The 24,457-nt window shown below is 43.5% G+C and overlaps 2 protein-coding genes across 2 annotated transcripts; both read left to right on the top strand.

Annotated features, from left to right (window-relative positions):
- The first annotated feature begins 519 nt into the window (after window positions 1–519).
- chrnb4 (cholinergic receptor, nicotinic, beta 4 (neuronal)) lies at window positions 520–10,940 on the top strand. The gene is made up of 6 exons (XM_053864306.1): window positions 520–565; window positions 4,159–4,304; window positions 5,966–6,010; window positions 6,232–6,341; window positions 7,045–8,080; window positions 10,776–10,940. The coding sequence occupies exons 1-6, from the start codon at window positions 520–522 to the stop codon at window positions 10,938–10,940; spliced, it is 1,548 nt and encodes a 515-aa protein (XP_053720281.1).
- Window positions 10,941–11,861: 921 nt separating this feature from the next.
- Window positions 11,862–23,258, top strand: chrna3 (cholinergic receptor, nicotinic, alpha 3). Its single transcript, XM_053864304.1, has 6 exons — window positions 11,862–11,950; window positions 12,279–12,418; window positions 16,526–16,570; window positions 19,517–19,626; window positions 20,768–21,950; window positions 22,848–23,258. The coding sequence occupies exons 1-6, from the start codon at window positions 11,890–11,892 to the stop codon at window positions 22,974–22,976; spliced, it is 1,668 nt and encodes a 555-aa protein (XP_053720279.1). The 5' UTR covers window positions 11,862–11,889; the 3' UTR covers window positions 22,977–23,258.
- Window positions 23,259–24,457: the final 1,199 nt, after the last annotated feature.

Here is a 24,457-nt window from a genome sequence, read left to right as displayed (position 1 = left end):
GAGGATGAACATTCAAAACACTCAATATGATTTGGGGCAAATCAAATTCTATTGATGAAGCAGTATGAATCGCAGGGACAAGAAATCTAACAAAAATAAATAAATAAAAATAAAAAGTTAAATGAATTTCCTCGTTTCGAATATAAGAGATCCTTTGTTTTTTATTTCATTGATTTGACAGAACTTGTGTCCAATAGCATAAGTTCAATAACAGTAAGAAGGGTTAGAAGTCAGCACCCAGTCGACCCCCTCTAACATCAGTTAGTGTCCGGCTGGAGGAGCAGCTGACGCGGGGACATCGATACTGCTCACTGCTCCCAAGGTCCGGAGGAGAGACGCTCGACTCCAAAATATTTCCAACTCGTCATTGAGTTGCGTTTCACCACGTTTGAGGAGTGACGAGACTTTTCCCAGTTCCAGATTAACCACCGGTGAAGTGCCCCGACTGTCCTACCCAGGCATGCCCGGGGAGGAGAGCGCGCAACTCGGCTACAGGGAGGAGCGCATGCGGCCGGAACAATGACTCGGACTCTCTCCATCATCTGCTTGCTCTCGCTGATACACAGTAAGTCTGAGGTTTTAATCACGTTAAAGCTTCAAAAGTAGCGGGTTTTAAAGTCGTGTTTGAGAAGAATTGACGGAGTAAGTCGACACCCATCTGCCTCTCAAGAATTATACGTTCATGTTTAAGATGAAGCATTTTAAAAACAACATTTCCGGATAGTGGAAAAAAAAAACAACAACACAAGTTATTAGCATAAAAAATGAATCTCACTTCTATTCAAGGTGAAGACGCACAGTACGCGCGTTATTCAGCTCTGAACAAACACATAAATACACCTCCTAAATTCATAGAATAAACACGAGACATTAATATATGAATATTTATTTTTCACTTTAAGAATCCAGAACTACTTGAATGGAACTTTTGCCACATATTCTCGATGCACCGTAAAATATTGTGTTTATAATTGTTTTTGTGGTAAAAACTTTTTGTTACATGGTTATTATTGATAGTAACTACATTTTTTTGGTTCTTTATGTCTTTCCATAAGTGATCAGACTTCACTCAAGCATCAAACTCTCGTCACTTTCGACCACGCCTTTATTGGATTTGTAGCCGTAATAAGCTTTTTTTACATGGTTATTATTGATAGTAAATACATATTTTGGTTCCTCATGTCCTTCCATAAGTGATCAGACTTCACTCAAACATCAAACTCTCATCACTTTCGACCACGCCTTTATTGGATTTGTAGCCGTAATAAGCTGTAGCGAAGGTGTAATAGTATTTTATCAAAAAGGTTGATCAATAAAAATGTGTCCTTTGCAACTGTACCTCAGTCACTTCGCAGCTAAGTAGTTATTTCCTGAAGTAATTTCCACAAAATGGGGCAGACAATCACAAGTGGGTAGCTCACTGAAGTTTGTAGCGCAATAATTTAAGAAGACATTGTTACTCAATTTACACTTGAAAAATACTGTCATCTCTACTATAAACATTTTTTGTTTGTTGTCAAGACGAAGCACATTTTGTCATGCAATTTCTGGGCACACAAACGCTAACTATCTATGTTGATTGGTGCCTGTAGTAGCCATCATGTTGACTGTCACTAAATACATCTCTTCAGTGTCTCTTGTACAGTATGTGATCTTGGCAAACAGCAGGTGTCGAAATGATGTGACTCCTTTCAAGTCGTAGTTAAAGGTTTCTTCGAAATAGCTGTTCAAATCCGAGGCCCGGGGGGCCAAAAATGGCATATTATGTGGCTCCTAAGAGCTTGAAATGGTGCTGAAGTAATTCCTATGAATTTAAAGTGCAACCAAAACAAGATCACCTCCAATGTCAGCCTCCTATTTGAAACACTGTTTTGTTCCGTAGCAAGTCATTGTCATAAATTTGTCTGGAAATGTCATTAGATACAGACGGATGAAACTTAGGGAAGAGGAAGTATATTTGAATTAGACCGGTCCCAGTCCGTGGATCAATTGGTACCGGGCCGCCCAAGAAATAGTTTATTATTTTCGTTTTGTGTATTATCTGAGTCCTAAGGATCTTTCATTTTGAAAACTTACCTGATTCTCTTGGTTAAGCCTCGGTCACTTGAGAGCCAGAATTTAACCCGCAAGCTCGCAACATGAGTAGGAAACAGCCAGTCTTGGTGAAGGGGAAAAGGCTCAGTGAAGAGACAGAGGAGCCTACGACTTAAAAGAAAAAGAACGTTTCTAACAAATAATACCAGGAGTCGTACTTGTATTATATATATAGGTTTATCACGGCCGTCTCCCGCCCATCCCAGATGGGACCGTCCTGCTGCAGAGAAACAAGCTCAGGGCGACCATTGATTTAACAATATGGTGATTTAAAATTTTCATGCACTTTATATTGGGTTTTGTGGTGGATCTGTATGCTATTTTGAAGGCATGTTTAGACGTTACATCACGACCAGAGTCAGAGAACATTAGGGCATTGGTCGAGAGGAGGAGAGTTTTGGAAATGACAGCTCCAACGTTGCGTTGGCGCTGATCACCCAACTTGGTTTGGTGAACCAACGGAGAAGAAATGGGCGGAGCCTATGTTGCGGTGATAGATGTGTTAGAGGTATGAGGATGCTAACGTTAGCCTGAACGCTAGCTAGAAATAAAAACATACTCTTGTACATACATGTTGTATTGTTCATGTTGTGGGACACAGTCGACCATTTGGCAACATGTGATACCAGAGGAAGTCAACACAGGGAACAGTCGTCCTGGCTACTGACATGTCCCTGTTGTCCTGTCCAACATTGTTTTGAAATGAAGTCCTTTGGTCTCCTGGAAATCTCTCCACACTTCATATTCCCACTTGGTTTCAAGTGAGCTCCGGAGCTCCCTGGGTTTGAAGGGATCATTTTAAGTGGTGAACGCCGAGTGCCCTCGGTCTGAGGAGGACTGGGACACACTACACTTACGTGAACGCGCAGTGTTAGGGTGAGAAATGGGACACAGCCCTAATCTCTACTGTACCTAGTTGTCCTGAACCAGTAAACCTTTGAGCTCTTCACCATGGAAAAAGATCTCATCTCCACCTTGGACCACACATTGCACCAGAGTCTTCTTCTTTCCTGGAGAGCAGATGCTTGTGGTCTGGTGTGTAATAGGACTCAGATGACTTTCTTCAGCACTGAAACTGTCTCAACAAAGAATATTTCCTTCCTGTCTTTTTCGCGTTTAGTTCAATCCAATTTCCAGTCTGCGTGCAAAGTGACCTTATCAATTCCGCACTGGCTCACGCCAGAAAGTGACCTTTTAGAAATCAAAACAATTTCCACTTTTGAGCTTGTCAAACTTTTTGTTTTTCTTTCGGCGTTCTATGAGTGGCTGCGCCTCTGTGGAGGTTCCGGCGGTTTTGACAGCACGCCATATGTCAGCATGTGCTGCAGAGGTACGAGACGAGCCAAAAAAGTGTCAGTGACTGCGGCCGCCTCTGACCCGCAGAGATCTGCGCGGTCATCACCACACCCAGGCGAGGTGTGATACACAGCTGAAGTGAGCCTCACGACAGGTGGACCTGCCCGTGGAGATCAAGTTTTATACCTCAATACCAACTCACGCTCAAGCAATCTTATTTATGAGTTGCTTTAAACTGTAATTTTTATTTATTTTTAACTATCAAAAACAGGTCATTTGAAAACTTTGTACTTTGTCTCTTTATTTTTCAACTATTTATTTAAACTTATTCCTGTATTTCATCAGTAGTTAAATATTTAATAAGTAATTCATGTCTCATTTATTGACCCTCAGTGTTAAATGTGTACATTCTGGACAAGATTTTTGACAGTAATGTCATTAAAAATATTCATTTTAGACCCATTCTTTTAGTTTCTCAAATCATCATTTTAAGTATTTTTTTTGTTTATTTCAACCTTTCTTTTCCTCATTACTTGTAACTTAAAATATACTTAGTACTACGTGTTTGAAGTATATTTTACCATAATAAGGTGGCACTTTTTTTCACAATTGTAAATTGATAATTGCATTTTTACATTTAATTAAATAAAGTCTGAATTTCTTTTTCAAAGATACAATCGATCGCCTCAATTCAAGACGGTTAAAAATGGCATATTTATCATATAAATGATTGTAATATTGAAAACTCTTTCTCAACTGTTTGACCAGACAGCCTCTCCGCCGACTCGGAGGAGCGACTCATGAACTTCCTGCTGGGAAAGGATCGCTACAATCCGCTCATCCGGCCGGCCACGAACAGGACAGAGAGAGTCACCGTGAAGCTGCAAGTGTCGCTGGCACAGCTCATCAGTGTGGTGAGCTACATCTTCATATTATCGTATTACTTCTTGATATTATCATATTATCTTCATATTAAACTAGTTATGCAACAAAATGTTATGTATTCAGGACTTCCTGTCTCAACAGAAATTGAGTGTCACCTTCTTCATAATCCGCGACGCAGTCCGTTGAAATAGGTCCTTCGGTATTCAAGAAGAACAAAAGCATTTATCGTATTAGAGCAAACGTCGACAAAGTGTGGCCCCTTTGTCATGGTCCCATCTTTCTTGATGGCCCCACGTGACAGTCCCCCCCGTTTGCGTAGTTGTGTCACTTGGTATATATTGCACCTCAAACGTTCATGTGCTATAGTCATTGTGCCATCTAATGTGGCGGAAACCCACATCAAATTCTCTATATACCATCTACAATGACACAATATTGAGGTGGTAGAGCACGTCCAAGCATTCCCACATCACACAGTGCTTCAACATGACTTCTTTGTCAACAATGGATCACTTTCCCAGCACTTTCACACCTTGCAAATGAGACTGGATCGGTTCAGCAACCCTTGAGTGGAATCATTTTCAGGTCCAAAACATTTGTGTTGTTGTAGAGTCCCCGCAGAAAACTTCAGCGGCCACTTGTCACCTCGACATCATCATTCTCCCATTCAGTCTCCATCAAGTGAAATATGTTTTTCCCACCACCACGGTCCATCGGCAGGACGTTCCTCCGCACATTGTCTCTTCCTGTCACGACGATGTAGAGCTGAGAAAGAAGCACAACGCTCCGAGGAGGGGCAGTTAATTACAAAGCAGCCGCTGCAGAAGCGCCATCGCTCTAAATGGATGGATGAAGCGGAGGATATATCTGGTCAGCTCCGATCTCTGCCTCTGTCATGGGCAGATTGAAACTTCAGCGCGCTGGATTAAAATGGGTCATAAAGCTGTTTGGGCTGCAGCACGGAGGCCCTGATCCCTGATTTACTGTGGTGGCTCCTCCCAACACCAGCCTGCAGAACTCTTGCTCTGCCTGTGTTTTCCCATGGAAACGTTGGTTTGGGGGAACTTTTTGAATTGACATTTTTGGATAAAACAACAACAACTTCTTGTTCATATCCAGACTCTTGAGTGGTTTAGAAAACTGTATATATTCACTGAAGATCAACTGTTTATGCAGTTCATGACTACAGTGTAAAATATTTAAAATGATTTTTAAATAGCCAGTTACACCAGTGTTTTCTCCTGTCACTTATATACTTGCTGGTAACTTCACTATGACTACGGCTCTTTCATGTTCACCAGCGGAACACTGATCGTATAGTGGACCACTGGACTGGATCGGCACCAGGAGTTTAAGAAAACGTGCTCTAAGATTGCAATACCTGAATGCGTGATATTGCATTGATAATGCAGTCGGCCATATCGATATTAAATACATCAATACTTGGATATGACACTTCAATTAGATTGCCTTTATTCTTCTCACAAAGGGGACATTTGGGTTGTTAGGGCAGCATACAAATGTAGATGTAGACAAAGCAACAACATACGTTTTTGTTTGATCATCTCAGTATGACACAGTATAATTCTCCACTTTTATGTAGTCGGTTGTATTATACTGAATTATTGAAGAGTTATTCTTCATCCTTCTGTCGAAAACTCATTGCTCTCTTCATTGTCTGCTCCTCCAGAACGAAAGAGAGCAGATCATGACCACGAATCTCTGGCTCACTCAGGTAAGTTTGATAAAGCTGCGATGTCTATCGGAGCGTCCTTCACACTGAACTTGAGTTTAAAACCTTCCTATTGTCTTGATGTGGAGCCGACGGCCGCTGCGGTCACGCTAAACGCTTTTGACTGATAACAAAGCATGCAATTGGAAATTAGCAGCGCGCGAGAGGGGTCTTTAGAAAGTCAGACAACTTGTTAAAGGGTCTTTGTCTCTTTGTCTTTCCAGCACTGGGTGGATTACAGGTTGTCTTGGGACCCTGCGAAGTACGAAGGCATTGATAAGCTCCGTATTCCCTCGAGACACATCTGGCTCCCGGATATTGTCCTGTACAACAAGTGAGAATTGAACCTGCCCTGTGGGATCTGTCTTTTTCCAGAGTCAGTTAGCCCTTGCATGAGATGGGGATTTAGGGATCAGTATAATCATGTTATTGTACGTCTTTTCATTGAGTGAGCGCATGAAAACAGCTTTTATCTAAAGATACACTGCCAAATTAGCGTGGTGTTCATCTGTGTCGCGGACGATTTAAGTACCAGCGTCCAGTTCCTGGAAGCCATTTACGTTGGGGTGTTCTGTCAGGGTTCATCTGTAGTGAGAGGAACCAGACCCACGAAGAAGGGTCATGTGCTCCCAGTTGCAGAAAGAAAATACTAATGTGGCCCTTATCTTGAGAGGTATCTTTACGTCAGCAGAGTCCTGGAACTGTTGGATACATGGGTCATGTTTGGGTCTGATTTCTCTAAATCTTTAGAGAAATCAGGGTGAAGTGAGAGGCGAGGTTTCTGATGCTGTTGACTGGAGGTCAGGTCAGACTCCAAATCCAAACTGTGCGAGAAGACACGGAAGAGAAGATGCTAATCATAGACATAGATTTCAGCCGGAGGAGGAGTCAAATTGGAGCACCACAGGACTCAAAGTCAATGGGTCAATTGATTGTTTGTCAGAGAGGCTTTACCAACAACAACCACTCAAATCTTCCTGGAAAATGCGGACAAATTTCAACGTTGAGTCTAACTTTCCCTCTTCCCCTTTGTTCAGCGCGGATGGGACCTACGAAGTGACGGTTTACACCAACGCCATTGTTCTTTACAACGGCAGCGTCAACTGGCTTCCGCCGGCCATCTACAAAAGCTCGTGCAAGATCGAGGTCAAACACTTCCCCTTCGACCAGCAGAACTGCACGCTCAACTTCCGCTCCTGGACCTATGACCACACCGAGATTGACCTCCTCCTGAAGACGGAAATGGCCAGCATGGACGATTTCACACCAAGCGGAGAGTGGGACATCATATCGCTGCCCGGCCGACGAACTGTCAACCCTCTGGATTCCACCTACGTGGACCTGACTTACGACTTCATCATCAAGCGGAAGCCGCTCTTCTACACCATCAACCTCATCATCCCCTGTGTCCTCATCACCTCCCTTGCCATCCTGGTCTTTTATCTCCCGTCTGACTGCGGGGAGAAGATGACCCTCTGTATTTCCGTGCTCCTTGCCCTCACTGTGTTCCTGCTGATGATCTCAAAGATCGTTCCCCCAACCTCACATGATGTCCCCCTTATGGGCAAGTACCTCATGTTCACCATGGTGTTGGTGACCTTCTCCATCATCACCAGTGTTTGCGTGCTCAACGTCCACCACCGCTCCCCCAGCACTCACACCATGCCCGGCTGGGTCAAGCTTCTCTTTCTTGTCAAACTTCCATCCTTGCTTTTCATGAGACGACCTCACAACAACCCCTCACGTCAGCGGCTACGGCAGCAGCAGTGCCTCAGTGCAAGGAAGGCGATACTGGGCTTAGGGTACCCGACAGCCCCAAAAGCAAATATCTCCAAGTCCACTTCTGTTTTGCTCTCCTCGGACTCGGCCTTTTCGACCCCAGGACACAAAAACGCGGCGCCTCCACTCGCTATCTTCAGCCACAGGAAGACAGATTTGCACACCACTGGATTTTCTTCAACTCAAGACCTTCATCAAAGGGTCAGTTCAGAGTGGGCTGCTGATCTCCACGAGGCTGTGAAAGGAGTGCGATTCGTGGCCGACCACATGATGGAAGATGATGATGATCAAAGTGTAAGTGGTGATGACTGAACTCCTCTACAGTCTGAATATTGCACTGTTTTAGGTCTGACTTCATGAATGAAGATCGAAAGGTACATAAATACCTGTGATTCCTGATGGCCTCATGGGGCTTCATGAAACAGTGTCCTCATTTCAGTTTGTGGTGCTCTTGAAGATGATGTGAGGTTTCATTGAAATGGTCACTTTAATTCAAAGATTTCAGAGCAGACAGTGCCATCTTGTGAAATGAGGACACTGTTTCATGAAGCCTCATGCAGCCATCACGACCTGTAGTCTAAGAAACGGTGGCACTTTGCTCTTTGAGTCTACACATCCTCACTCCTAAGGCATAACATGGGTGGCAAAGCTGGTCCTGTGAGGGCAGAGGTGGTGCAGGTTTTCATTCCAATCCACCTAGCACACAGAGCTTCACCAATCTGGTGTCTGAAGGCTATAACCGGTTTAGTGTCAGTCACCAGACTGGTTCAAATGTGTGTGCCTGATCGGTTGGAACAGAAATCTGCACCCGCCGCGGCCCTTTCTGGAACAGTTCGGACAATCTTGCCGTAAAATATTGACAGTTGTTTAGTGGTCTTTCTGCACAATATTGATGCCCAAGTCAGCTTTCTGTGTTTCTTAACACAGGTTTTCAATGGAGTCAAATGTTCCCCCTTCTTCTGCATTTCGTGAAGTTCCAAAGTAGTGAGTGGGGTTCAGACAGTGTTGGTGTTGATAACATCTTCCTTTCAGTCACATTTAGAACAGATACATGATGTGTGACTAAATAGCCATTAACCACGAGCTAACTCATCTTTAGTGCGATGAATGAATGAATTGAAAATGTATTGACCGCCCAAATAAAACAATCCAGTAAAAGAATCGACTTAAAATATTTAATTATACATTATTATATTAAATTATTATATATTATATAAGAATTTACAGTGAGAAAAAAATTAAAAATAGTTATCGAATTTACTTTTAAGTAGAAAATTGACCGGTTTGGCTTTAAAATATCTATATAGACTCATCTCATGTTTTTCATATTTATTTTATTTTGACTTAATGTACGTAACGTAATTCATTGGCTTTTTTACATCTTTAATGTATTTTTATTTATTTATCTTTAGCTATTGTGCTTCATTTCCACCCTTATTTTTTGAGCTTCATCAGCATTTTATTTTTTATTTTTCTATCAGGTGATGTTTGTAATTTTATTAACTGACAAATGATTATTTTATTTTCATAGCACATCTTTCCAATAATTGAGTGAATTATTTGTTTTATTTTACTTAAAAATACATTTAAATTTTTCTTTTTAAATAAATTTTAATTTTATTTTTGATTGAGTCATTTTTTTTCTTCTTGCGTTCACATATAGAATCATCTCAGTGAAACATCCATGACTCAATATTTGGGTTTGGTCACTGTCTGCACTGTCCTTATTTTAAGTTGTCAAAGACATTTGTGAATAAACAATGTCAGGTTTGGTCTCCACAGTTACATGACAGTTGTGGGAATTTAAAAGACCCTCCCTGTTTGGAACTAATTATAAGTGAAATGATTTTCTTCTACATTAAACCCCATGAAATGGTGCAACACTGTGAATGATTCAGTCTTGCGTTTTTGCATGGAGGGGCACACGCTGACCTCGAGGTTCAGCACTAACGCTAAGTAGCTGCTGTGACCCAACAAACTGTCGACAGATGCGCTGCTGATCAATGGCTCTCTGCTGGTGGTCAATACAAAAGGAAGTGCAGGGAAGAGAAATGGTTATTTTCAGGGACGGCAAGGACAGCAGGGAAGAGGAGGTGAGAGGGTCAACAGCTCCTTCTGCAGAGAGCGAGTCATATTTTCTGATGAGTGTTTGAGCGTCGACGTGTTAGAGGCAAACTTGGACTGATGTAGATCATTATGACCATTACTGTGTTCATTAAAATATGACATGGTCAGTGATACTGGACCTGTTCATCTGGGGCAACAAGGCAGTCCACGAACACGTGGAGGATAATTTAGGTGCGACCTGTCCTGGGTGTTCCCCACATCTCACCCCCATTTTTTTTTTTTCTATTAGATGAAGTTTGTAATCTTACTAACTGCCAAATGATGCCTTGATTTTCATTGCACATCTTTCCAATACTGAAGTGGTTTTTTCTGTTTTATGTTACTAACAAATAAAACAGTTTTCTTAGATTTTTCTTTTTCTTTTTCTTTTTGGTTGAGCCCATTTTTTCTTCTTGTGTTTTTATTCACGTTTGTCTGAGTGGAAAGGATTTGTGTCTAAGAATGAAAATAAATAAAAACCAGAGGACGGATGACATGAGCTTATGACAGGTTCATGAGGCTCAGTGAAACTGTGTTTTCATTTTTATAGCAGTACAGGTGGCGCTCTTTGTTGAAAAATGTGAAATGGATTTTCAAATCCAAAGACTTTAGGGCAGACAGTGCCATCTGGTGGGCTGTGAAAATGAAGACACTGTTTCATGAAGTCTCACCAGCCCATCAATAGTGTCCTCATTCAGAGAGTCCACTAGAGGGCACTCTGTTCTAAAACCTTTGGATTTTAACAACCATTGATCCAATCTAAATCAAGTAACATTTTCACACTGGGAGCGCGACTTTTCGATCTCTGGAAATCTGGACACTGTTTCGTGAAGTTTCATCAGCCCACTCACGCGAACCTTTCAATAATACTCTTTGTTTTCAGGTGATTGAAGACTGGAAGTACGTCGCCATGGTGGTGGATCGGATGTTCCTCTGGATCTTCATAATCGTGTGCGTGGTGGGAACATTTGGACTCTTCATCCAGCCCGTCTTCCAGAGTCAGACTGTCCCGAATCAGGAGCCAAGTTCGGACACCCCTCGAATTTGATCCACCTGTTTAAATTTTAGGGGCTACATTTACAGCGCTCCATGAATCTGTGTCTGAAAAGTACAAACTCAGCATAGTGTCCAGAGCTTCACCACAAGGATTCTAGAGAGGTCGAACTGCTAGAACTTGCTGTTGGTTTTTGTGACTCCAACGTTGACCTCGCTGTGTCACGACTGAACTGTGATTTGTGATTGAATAAATCTGTTGGATGTTTATCGTGGTTCAGTTTGATTAAAAGTACCGACTCATCAATAAAGACTGGAGTGTGTCAGCGTCTTGCCAGAGAGCCACGTTCGCAAGAGTCAGCCAGCCCGCAGGGTGAATGAGGTCGAACTCAGCATGAAGATACCTAATGTTCTAACTGGGATCAAGTGCAAACAAATGTGGCCCAACAAAGCCAATAAACACACCACATTTACCGCTCCATAAACAACGCAGAGCGCGATTCTGCCGACGCCTCCCGCCTCAGTGGGGCCTTGATTTAAGCCCAACCTCCGCAGATGTTTCAGCTGAAAGGTCTGTGAAAAGGAGGGAAATCAATGTTTAAATCAAGTGCACCACTTTTTCCTCAACTTTCTTCTCGCTCCTCCTTGAGCTCAGTCTTGTTCATCTGAGGACACTTCAGCAGAGGAGCTGCTCACAAACACTGGCGCCCTCTGCCGGTCGGATAGTGAACAGGGCCACCCAGTTACTCCAATAAAAATGTATAAAAGTACATTTTGAAAAAAAGAAATGTCAGTGAAGCATCTAAAAATGTGCCATGCTGTGGTTTTAACAAAGCATTTACGTCTCATCCAGACAACAAGGTTGCTCCTCGCTCTCCCCCCCGTCTCTCTCTCTTTCACCCTCCCCCCTTTCTTCCTCTCTCTCTGTGCTGTTGAAGCTTTCACTCACTTTCTCTCCGCTGCTCGGAGCAGCTGCCTCTGACCCTGGACTATCAGCCGGAGCAATGATGGGAAGCAGATTTCACCCTCCGTGGTTCTGCCTCTTCCTTCTGATTCTCTGTCAGGGTGAGTCACTTGTTGATACTGGGCTTGCAGTGGAACAGATTTGGGGCTGAGACTGCGACTGATTTCCTTCAGTTTTGTAGAGTCAAATAATCTCAATAACTACGTTGAGTACGCTCATGTCCTTCGCTGTGTTTCAAATGCTGGATGTTTAGTCTTTGTAATTGTTATACATGAACGATAGACATCAATGAAGTGGATCATCACAATGACATTACAATGAGAATAAATGAACTGGACATTTGAAGAATCCATTTAATCTGTTATGTTTGAATACGTGGAAAAACTCAGGCAACTGATGTGAAAAAAATGCTTCATTATTTGTGTTTAGGAAGTGAAGGGTCCGAAGCTGAGCACAGGCTCTTCTCCGTCATCTTCTCCAGCTACAACCCGTTCATCCGTCCTGTGGAAAACGTGTCCGACCCGGTTGTGGTTCAGTTCGAGGTGTCGATGTCACAGCTGGTCAAAGTGGTGAGTTTCATTTCTGCTTCGAAAAACGATCCTCGGTGTGTTTTGTTCACTAGTGATGTGCGGGAAGTCAAAAGTATGACTCTCAAATGTGCTTCAGTTTGGAGGTATGAAGTGTCTGCTGGCGAGATAACAGGACAGCCTGCAGCAGATAATGGATACAGCTCTCAGTTGTATGGTGGAAGCAGACCATGGGCCAGACTCACCTTACCGTAACCCGAACCAGCACCGACTCTGACCTGAACCCTTATCCTGATCTAACCCCAGCAACGTTACCCTCAACTCTTCTGAGGTTTCCATGACTGCAGACAGTTGGCTAGATCATACTGATGGTCTGATGAGGCTTCATGAAACAGTCTCCTCATTTTCAGAACCCACTAAATGGCACTCTCTGCCCTAAAATCATTGGATTTTATTGTTGTGTGTGTAGGTGGTTTCATTTCAGTGAGCCCTAAAAGTGAGAACACTGTTTCATGAAGCCTCATCTACCCATCACTAAGTCGGTCAGTATACTGAGCAACTTAAATAAATAAAAATATATAAAGTAATAATCCTGGGATTAGACTGCAGGACTATGCTGCTCTCAGTCAAGAGTTGAGACCACTCCTCCAGCGCCTCCTGGTGGTTTTTAATTTGTTGTCTAGGGATTTGATAATTATACCGCTATCAGCAGGCGTAGAAAAATTTATGGTAGGTTCTTTAAAAAATTTCCCCAAAAAACAGAGTGCTTTCTGAGTGCTTCAGAAAGTTTCATGAGACCACTGGTGGAAATAAGTACAGAAATATAAAGAGGAATACAAGCGAAAATGCGCCAAGTGGAAATGAATACGGACAGATGAACGGAAACAAATGCATTTGCTTATATTCCTGTTGATTTATTTCCTTAAATCCCCTTCCCATTCTTTCAGTGTGCTCAGTGAGGAATACTAACGTACAACAATCCAAAGGTCAAGGGGAAGCTAAAAATAGGACTAAAGTGATCAAGTACAGCGGTACCTCGGTTGTCGAATGTCCCGGAACAAAAATTTTGAGATTTTTTAGCATCCACCCAGAGCTCGAACGCCCCCGAAAAAACACATAACGTGCGCGGACCGATCAGCTGACCCACGACACACTTTGTTATTGTGTATAACGCAGCCTCTGTATGCAGACGTGTCCCGGTAGCTCCATTTACTGACTGTTTTTTCTTCATATTGAGGTGTAAAACCTTTCCTGTCTCTGGACCGTGGTAGAGTGTCACAGGGGAGGTGCTGGAGCGCTCACTCCAGGGTTTGATGTCCTGTTGTGGGCTGGAGCTGGGACAGGGATGAGGCCAGTCTGGGACAGAGCGTGACTTGGTTTATGACTTTGTCACAGCCAAACTGCACAGAAGCGCACATTCAGAGCTGGACACGCACCGGGCACCTCTTCACTTCTGGAGAGACCTCACTCACTCGGCAACCCCTCCCACATGCAGCGGCCACACACATAGAGGAACAGCGCACCTGCAGCAGACACTCTACATTCACTCCTACAAAAGACTGTTTTAAGGCTTGGAACGCATTATTGCTTTTTCCATTCATTGTAATGGGAAAAAGCGACTCAGATTTCGAACAAATCGCTTCTCAAACGGCCGTCTGGAACGGATTGTGGTCGAGAACCGAGGTGCCACTGTATTGAGAAATCGCTGCTAATGTCAAGAGACAGGTGGAAAACAGGCTCCCCAAAACTTAAAGGAGGAAACCAGGACAAAGAGTGTGGAGTAAGTAATTGCTGTGTCATGTGTGATGGCTCATAGGTGAGCGGAAGGTCGCCACGGCGACTCTTCTGACCGAGACTCAGATGAGAAACGTCTGCCTTGGCCGCGGCCGTCACTCACTGCCGCCTCAGATCAGCCGCTCCAAATATGACGAGGGGATTCTGTTGAGTCATGACAGCTTCCGAGGCGATGGCCATGGGTTTGCTGGGATCAAACGTGGCTCATGTTTGGTGGCTGTAGCTGATGTGTATTCCAGCAGAAGTGTATTATTTACAGGGCGTTCCCCTGAGGCGGCGCTTGCTCTCCCGTCATTAATGTGTTCTGACAGCTCGCGCAGATGAACGAGGGTAATTCTCCTCCACACCTGCTGCCTCTTATCGGGATGCAATTGTGGCGGGAAGAGTCACCAATTACAGCTCATTTAGCAGCTTCAATAACTCAACGCCATCATCTCTCAATATCGTCCATCAGTCAGGACCCTCTAATGAGCAGGAAATTGCTCTCACTCACACTTACTCGCGGCTGAATGCAGTTCTCAGTCCTAAATGACCAAAGACGATGTTCAGGACAAGAGTTTATAAGCAAGATGGTAGCTACATTAGCGCGTTGCCTTCAGAAATGAGTGCTGGAAGTCCTGACTCAGGGTGTTGAGGAGACTCCTAATGCTAAAGGGGCTCACCATCTTCAGGGTTAGGGTCATCTAGGAGTTGACCTCTTCATCACCTCCACCAATGTTCTTCCCAGAACATGCCCAGATTCACCCCTCAGTCGGGCTCAAGAACCAAGTCCGTTTCCTCAAAAGAGAAAAGTGCCCTTTTGGTGCACATTTTCTTCCTCTCCAGTGACTACAGGTTGGTCAAACGTCTCATACACACATTGAAAGACCTCCTGAAGAACCACAATCCATGTCCAAAGTTGCCTGTTCTTGGAGGATGTTGGAGGTCTCCTGTTCCTCCACCATAATCTCTTTGGTCTTGCTAGCGTTGAGTGGTAGATCAATGGTTGGTGGCTGAAGAATCACTCCACAGCCCTTCATTACTCCACCTGTTGTCACCACTGATGCAGTTCCTCATGGTGGAGCTGTGGAGAACTTGAAGTGAAGAGTGAAATCAACAGTGTGATTCATTTAATATTTGGATGGATCTGAGATACAGTATGGCGGAGATATGCGCTATCTTGTTGTCCATGTGTTAGACAAGTGAAAGGTCCATAAGCTTCAGTTCTGAAGGTTTTCAACGTGAAGTTTACAAAATCTAAACCAGTGATTCTTAACCATAGGGCCGGGGCCCATGGTTGGGCCGTGAGCGCCTCCTAGAGGGCAGCTAAAAGTTTTTTGTTTTACACATTTGGGCTGTGAGATGCTCCGTTTTAATTCATTAGCCACGTATGATGGTGGTAGTGTGTCACTGAAATGACTTGACAGCTGGAAATCTGACTGTTACCAACTATGGAGAAGTTCTTGAAAAGAAAAAATGATTAAGAAAATGTCCCTCCCCAACAGTAAAAACTGTTCATGAAAGCACCTGTCGCAGCAGTTTTAAAATTAGTTTTATGGCCATATTTTCAATGACACTTTGCCTATATCTTCTATATATATAACATACATTATGTTATATTTAGACATGGATTTATTGTTTTTATTTTATTCAGAATTTTATTCAGTTTTTCCAATTTCCTCAACAGCATGAAGTGTATTTTTTTTCCTTTTTTCTTGAGTAAATTTGATCAACATGACTTGCACCTGGTTCTGCTGTTGGATGGACTTTTCCACGACAAATCTTTGCAATGGTCACGTGGTTTCATGTCATTTCACAAGGCTTTTTTATGTGTGAGTATATTAAATATGGTTATTGAGCACAAATGAAATCAAGAGTCATGGATCAGTTCTGCTACTTGAGAATGTGATTGTCTGACACCCAGATGTCAATGAAGGTTCAGGTTGGGAGGTGAATACAACACATTCTGAAAATAACTTTCTCTTTAGAGCAAAGTGGTGCTTGAGTCTGGTCCAGATGTCCAAACATGAACCCATGGTTCTGCTCTCGTACATCCAGGTGCGAGGGATTGAATCAGTGTGAAGCCACTCAATACCAACCTTCGCTCAACTGTGTTTACCTCCGTGAGGGAACGTGCATGCTCTGTTTGATGATCCGCTGTCACATGACTGGTTAAACATGCACTCACGGGTCCGCACCTAACGCCGCCTCCCCCACCTTCTCCCCCTCCTGGCGACAGCTGTGTTGTCAACCCTTCAGGTCTCAGGTGCGCCCCTCGGAATCCTCCACCTCCAGGAAAATGGATCAAACCATCTTTCACTCTCCTTCCACGTCAATTAACTTCAACAATTGTTTGCTTTCTGCTCTGTTTTGCAGGATGAAATCAATCAGATCATGGAGACGAATCTCTGGCTCAGACACGTACGTTACCCCAGACACAGATCCAAGATCCTGTCAGTGCAAATCCTTCTGGGCTCGGTTGTCAGGGGGAATATTCATGAGCAAAGAGGGTTTTTTTTTTAACACATATTGATTGAGAATGAGGGGAAATGTCTAAGAATGCAAATAGATGCCGCTTCTGTTAAGAATCAAGACGCGGAGCGGGACCCAAGTGCAGTGTTGAAAGAGTCACAGGAGACAGGCGCGAGTTAATACAATTATTTAAAGACAAGATACAAAACTATATAACAAAAGGCGTCACCGAACCGGGAGAAGAAAAACAGAAAACAACCAGAGCATCACCAAAACAGGGAAGCGTCCACAACGGAGTGAGTCCAAACGAAAAAGTCAACGAACTGGGAGAAAGAATGCAAGAAGAGTCTGTAACTGGAGAGCAAACGCACAATGAACAATAACACAAAGTAAACTATGGAGGTTGTCAAAACGAACGCACGAGTAGGGAGTCACAAAACAGAGAGAAAACCAAGAAGCCACGCAGAGCAGGGAGAACACAGGGAGTCAAACTACAAAAGCTCAACACCAGGGTTTAGAAATAACTGAACAGAAGATAATTTAAACGACAGATAAATGTACGACGGCAGAGCAAAAAGAACGAACAAAGCAGATTACCAGTGGGCACCAATGAGGTCGATCTGGCACATGTTGCTGGAGTGGTGAGGTGTTGTTATACACAGGTGATCAGGGGTTGACTGGCTCCAGCCGTGTGCCACAGGAACAGGAAGAAAACAGGGAGAAAGTAAAACAGGACTCAAGGAACCAAAATAAAAGCGGAATCATGACAGTGTCAAGGTCAAATGTTCCTTTAAATAATACAAATAAATGATTCTTATGACTTAAATAACTAATGAAACGGTTATCGAGCAAATTCTTTATTGCAACCTTTTTCACAACATGACTCAACATGAATCAAGCTGTGCAGCAGATAGCGCTTTCTGTTTCTGGGGCGTGTACCGACTGTGCAACTTTTTTCTTGTTGTCTGAACCCTGTGGCTTAAAGAGCATCATGCTGCCATAATATTGAGCCTTGTCCCATCAGACTGCTGAAATCGCAGGCGTTTTATTTACCCTAAAGCGCTCAAAATGCACTGTCTTCGCCCGTTTATCAGCAGCTCGGCCCACAGAGCCAATCTACTGGAGAACAGAGACGAGAAGCAGCAGCTGAGACCAGCTGTGGTGTCGACACACGTGGGTGAAAACAGTGCATTGTGAGTGCTTTTAATGTCAATAAAAGATTAGAGGAGTTCATGATTCAAGTTCAGAACATTGCCCAGGTTCTTTCATGAGTCACTCTCCATACTGAGTGAGTGATCCTCATGCATTTTTAAGCGGGTGAACCACGGACCTTTCTACGGCGCAGACTGCACCACTACAACTTATGGACTGCTGCAACTTACGTATGAACAAGATCTATCTTCCTTCTTAAGTCCAGAGAGTGCAGCTAATATTCTGATGCGCTGTATAGTCTGGAATTTACGGTAATTCAGCATAAGTCTGCAAAATTAATAGGACAAGAGGCTTGTTTTTCAACTCAGTCTCAGCAACTCATGTCTGATTCATGAACTGAGGTAGGATTCTCTCTGTGAGACGGACTCAGCCTGGTGTGTTGGACTCTCATATTGTCTTCAAAATGCCAGCAAAACTGTCTCCTTTTATGAGTTGCCCCACGATTCTCTCTGTTAACTCACAATTAATGGCAAATCACATGTTTTGTATCTGTTTCAAATGTCATCTCAGTCAAGATCAAATTGAATTTCCTTTCTAGAGAAATTCAGGGTTCTGAAGAAGTGACACCGGGTCATGTGACTGAACCATGTAGCAGTCACACGTGACGTGACGGTACATGACGGTGTTAAATCCAAAGTTTCGCAACCTCCCTTCTCTTTCAAATAACCTGTTCATCCAGTCAAGCAAAGGAAATGAGTCATTGTTGGATTTCATGGATGGCTTGTTATACTGCGCTGCTTTCTCCGCAACATTATGCTAAGTGCAGTGAGCCCTTGTTCATGTGCTAGTCGTGGATGGAAAGTCGCAGGTGCTGAAGCCAGAGTTTGAGCTTCATGGCGTAAGACAGTCTGTGGCTGGGATAAAAGGCTCCTCCCATCCGCCCAAACTGAGCGGCATCTCTCACTGTGTCTTAATTAAGTGAAGACTCCCGAGGCAGACTTCCTGCTGTGCTTTATGACCCTCGCGGCGAGAAGTTGCAACAAAAGCGCCGCCCTAAAAGCCTCGTAAATCCCCTCGTAAACGGTTGGCTCTTCAGCGACACTCTGCGTTTCCGACGACCTGCTTTTATGAGCAATTTGAATAAAGAGGTCGGTTTAAACGTCCCATGCAGTAAATGATGGACCTGTCCTGCTCATGTGTAAAGTTGTGAGGGCGGGGTGATGCTTCAAGATGCTTATAGGAACCACAGTCAGCGGCCAGATCGCAGCTCTCAAACCACACTTTATTGTGTGTGGGGCCGTCAAGCAGATACACAGAAGGACAGAAGCAACATAATCTTAAATGTTACTTAAATTCTGTTACTTTCTGTAACAGAAGTGTTAAGTGTTATAAAGAGGAAAACATGCAATTACACCATGACATTAACATTCCAATAAATAAAAATAAAAATAACATCTTGAATATCATGGTAACTGAATGAATTATATTTAATACAGTATTATATAAATCTAATATAAAGGAACTTTATTTCAAAAGAAAAATGTCTTTAAAATATCACTCATCAAAACAGTTTAAAAAAAAAAAAATGAGAACAAGAAAATAAACATCTAAAAAAACCCTAATGCATTATATTTAAGATGTGAAAAATAATGAATGGTGAAAAACGTACAATATCTTATGCCGTTTAGCGTGTGGCCCCCGTCTGTCTGAAACCCATTGTTTGGTTTTCTTGGTTTTCTTCAGATCTGGAATGACTACAAGCTGAAGTGGAACCCCAAAGATTTCGGAGGAGTGGAGTTCATCCGAGTGCCGTCCAACAGGATTTGGAAACCTGACATCGTGCTTTACAACAAGTGAGGATTTCACTCGCTTTGTGTTTGCAGTTCTTCCTCGGGTGATAGTCGTGTGATGGGCTGATGAAGCTTCATGAAGCATCAGTTAGTTGTGCTCTACATTTTAACTAAAGTTTAACTCTAATAGTTCAAAGCTAAAGATTGTATTGGCTTAAATGTAATAGCATACCGTACTCTGATGAAGGACACTGTTTCATGAAGCCTCATTGGTCCGTACTAGGACCACCATCATTCACACACATACACACGGACAAAGTTTGTTTGGCCTCTACTCTCGGGATTCAATTATTTGGTGACTTACTCAACTGCCTGGGCTCCGGTCGACTATAGAGCAGAGACACAGCCATCTCTAGTGCTCTGAAAGTGAGGCTTTGAGAAGCGTCTTCCACCTGTAACTCAGATGAGGTTGTGGGACTCTATGGCTGAGATTTAAATATTAAAATATAATTTAAATAATATTTTACCGATGAAACACAGAACTGCTGCTTCACCTATCACGCTATCTTCAGTGGAAATTTGGTTAAAAAAAAAGTAAATGTACACACTATATTAAAGAAAAAAGACCTAATATTCATTGCAACACATTCTCTTCCTTTTATGCCATTTTATTTTATTTTATTTGTTTTCTAATGTTTCTTCTGAGAAGTCGTCAATCAGAGAAATATTATCTTTAAAAAAGAAAAGAAGCCCTAAAAACGAGTAAAATATATCATGACAAATTATAGGAGAAGGGCACAAACTCAGCTGAAATCGTTGAAACACAGCTTAGTAACAAGAGAAAAATCACAAATGGAAGACTCTCAAAAGAATCCTGAGAAATGTCTAAGAAAGTATAGGAGTTAATACATCTGAAAAAGGCTCAGAATTTACACTGAGGAGGAAAAATGCCCACGACAGAAAATCCTAAAGACTCAAGACAGAAAACACAGTGAAATTACGAGGATTTCAGAGGTGGTTGTTCTGACACCACTTGTGACAGGAGTGGTGGCAAAAAATAAAATCAGTATGAACTCCACAAAAAAATGATGACAAAAACTGTTAGTAAAAAACAGATTTGAAAGATCAACCAAAGAATAGACTTGAATACACTTAAAAATCCTTTGTATTTTTTTCTGTCTGTGTTGTCTGTTCGTCTCTGCAGCGCAGTGGGAGACTTCCAGGTGGATGACAAGACGAAAGCGCTGCTCCGGTACAACGGCGACGTCACCTGGATCCCGCCGGCCATATTCAAAAGCTCCTGCAAGATCGACGTCACCTACTTCCCCTTCGACTACCAAAACTGCACCATGAAGTTCGGCTCGTGGACGTACGACAAGGCCAAGATCGACCTGGTTCTCATCGGGTCCACCATCAACCTCAAGGACTTCTGGGAGAGCGGCGAGTGGGTCATCATCGACGCGCCGGGCTACAAGCATGACATCAAGTACAACTGCTGCGAGGAGATCTACACGGACATCACCTACTCGCTCTACATCCGCCGCCTGCCGCTGTTCTACACCATCAACATGATCATCCCCTGCCTCCTCATCTCTTTCCTCACCGTCCTGGTCTTCTACCTGCCGTCGGACTGCGGCGAGAAGGTCACCCTGTGCATCTCCGTCCTGCTCTCCTTGACCGTCTTCCTCCTGGTGATAACGGAAACCATCCCGTCCACCTCGCTCGTCATCCCGCTGATCGGGGAGTATCTCCTCTTCACCATGATCTTCGTCACGCTCTCCATCGTCATCACCGTCTTCGTCCTCAACGTGCACTACCGCACGCCCAAGACGCACACGATGCCCTGCTGGGTCCGCCGGGTGTTCCTGGGGCTCTTGCCGAGAGTGATGTTTATGACCAGGCCGGACAGAGACCCCGAGAAGGAGACGGAAAACACCCAGAAGATGAACTCAAGACCATGTGCGGTTCATTCTTCGCTGCACAAACAGTTCAAACCTCAAGCTCTGGCGTCCAGCGTCGTGTCGAGCCTCACGAGCCGCCAGAGGATCTTCAACAATACCGAGCTCTCCAATCTCAACAACCTGAGCCACGACCCCTCCAAGGGTCCTGGGTTCATGTGCTCTGAGGGTCGATGCAACTGCTGCTGGAATCAAAGGACCAGCAAGCTTCCCTCCGATGCCGGAGGAGGCAGCGGAGGACTCGGCAGCCTGGGCGTCTTGACTGGAGGCGGCAGTGTCGGGGTAACGGGAGGGAGTCAGTGCTCTAGCTCAGAGTCTCTGAATGGAGGACTGATGACTCTGCTGCCACTTTCCCCGGAGGTCAGGGACGCCATCGAGAGCGTGAAATACATCGCAGAGAACATGAGGCTGCAGAATGAAGCCAAAGAGGTCAGTGGTCTTCACTGTCGCCTTCAACACTGCTTCATCATCTCTGCATTCAAAGTCATTCCAACTGTTTCAAGACGTGTTCCTGGCTCTTTTATCTCAGTGTCTTGGCTCAATTGTTCTCCTGCTGTGTCCTTGTGTCATTCTTCATCGTGGTTTTCCTCAGTGTCCTTCACTATCATCTCCTTCAAGATGTCCATCTTCACTCACCTTCTCATTTACGATTCTTCTCCTGTGGTCTTTACTGTCATGTTGTGGTCCTCTAAATTTCATTCTTCTCTGTAGCATAATGTCACCCCCCCATATTGTATGGAGGGCAGCTGTTCCTCTACACAAAGGTAGAAGATCTCTTGCCATATTTTCTTTAAAAATGGAAGATTTTTTTTAAGCTTTGCCTCTTCCTCATCTGTAACTTCTCAATTGCTGTTTCAACTTCATTCATGCCTACAGCGAGGGAGAAGAGACCAGGAAGCCAAAAACAGAGACTCGCGGGTTCATGAGGCTTCATGAAACAGTGTCCCCATTTTCAGAGCTCAGTAGGTGCAGCTCTTGTTATGAAAATGGTATGATGTTTCAGTGAAATGGGTGTTCAAATCCAAAGATCTGGCAGAGAGTGCCATCAATTGGGTTGTGAAAATGAAGGCACTGTTTCATGAAGCCTCATCTGCCCATCACTAGTCTCATATGTATCCAGTTGTGTATTAACCGATTCTTTTCACTCACTGAATGAGACAATGAGTCTCTTTCATGGGTATGTCGAAAGGTCACGCCAGACGGTTTGACGTCTGTAAGAGTCTGTTCCGCTTATGTCCCTCAGACAGAAAGAGGAGGCATCAAACAGGCTTCACGGATATGAAGTGCGAAGGGCATGTTTTACTGATGCCATTCTGCTGTTCACAGGTGCAGGACGACTGGAAGTACGTCGCCATGGTGATCGACAGGATCTTTCTCTGGGTGTTTGTCCTGGTCTGCATCCTGGGGACAGCTGGGCTCTTCCTCCAGCCGCTGCTACTGGGCGAGGAAATCTGACATGTTTTCTAATTCATGCTTTTTTTAACCAAAGGTGAAGTGTCTCGATACGAGAAGAAGGGTTTGTCAAGGTCAAGAGGAGGAAGTCGAATGGAAAACTTCATGCATTTTTCACATCACCCCCGAATGATGCAATATATGTTTGGTTTTCTTGTATTTGCTTTTATTGTGTGTACATCTCTTGTTAGCAGGACGCCCGACCTGGAATCTATTCAGACACCAGTAGTGACCACAAGTGGTGGTAGGTGGTTATCACATGTGAGAAAAACCACAAGGGCTACATTGAAGAATATATGCACAAAGTGTGCCATTACTTCATTTTAAACAGTGTGGAGATTATAAATCCATATGCAAATGAAAGTGTAGATACTGCTTTTATACTCATGTAAATAAATATTGTAAATACATGTGTGTTCATTTATGTGTATTTTGGAGAGGCATGCTTCCATTGATGATTTGATATTTCTATGCATGGATTCAAATGGTGAGAAGGCAGACCAAGAAGAAGAGTTTGAAGCTGAGGATGTGAGTGTGGTCTGCTGAATGGTACATCCCGTGACCAGAAGGGGGCGTATGACTACCTAAATCATTCCGGAATTTAAAGGAAAATGAACCAGTTAAAACTAATATAGAGTTAAACGAAACGAGTTGGGAGTGACATGACATACAGAGAGGGACTTCATGAACACGAAAATGTGCGACACAAAGTTGAGCTTTATTGGTGGTGCAGACCCGTGCGAGTTGGTTCTGTCGTCGTGGGTGAACGACGATCCTGACAGTCTGCCGTCGGTGACGCATCCTGATATGTCAATGACCTGTTTATTCGCCTATTATCCATCCACCGGCGAGGATCTGAAATGTCACCGGAGTTCGGAGGCGTATAACCAGATGGTGCGCGGATGGGTCAGGGAACTGTTATACCGAGTGAACGACAACATTTGCACCTTACATGAGAATGTTATTTAAATATTTAGATGTTCCATTTTGAGTGTGTGTGTGTGTGTGAGAGAGAGAGAGAGATAGCTTTTTAAGGGAACGTTCTGAAAACTGTGTGGGTTAGCATCAATAAACATTCTGTGTATTCTCTTCCACGGCAATACAATGCAAATTAAGAGTCATTTAGGCGATACTTTTTCTGTTTTTACTGAGCAAAATATTTTGATGTTCTGCCAGTTTTGCCACCAAGGTCCTGGTTCAGCTTCACTAACCTCAAGTGCCTCCTTTCTTCCGACAACTTCTGGCATTGTTCTCCTTGAGTTGTCATAACCTTCGGAAGTCGATAAAATTCCAAATGTTTTTCACAATCGGAACGATTCGTACGACCCAAAACATGACCGTAATTCACCATTTTTCAAGGCAACTCTGCAGAATCGCCTTCAGTGCCGCTCTATGCTGAGTAGTGAGTATCTCCAACATGGCGGCTTCCGGTTTTGATGACGCGCCGTGAAAACCCTCTATAGCAACGTTTTGATCTTGAATAT

The sequence above is a fragment of the Synchiropus splendidus genome, chromosome 5, assembly GCF_027744825.2.
Source record: "Synchiropus splendidus isolate RoL2022-P1 chromosome 5, RoL_Sspl_1.0, whole genome shotgun sequence".
NCBI classification, from domain to species: Eukaryota; Metazoa; Chordata; class Actinopteri; order Syngnathiformes; family Callionymidae; genus Synchiropus; species Synchiropus splendidus.
Note: the sequence above shows the minus strand (reverse complement) of the source record. Positions and strands in the feature narration are given on the sequence as shown.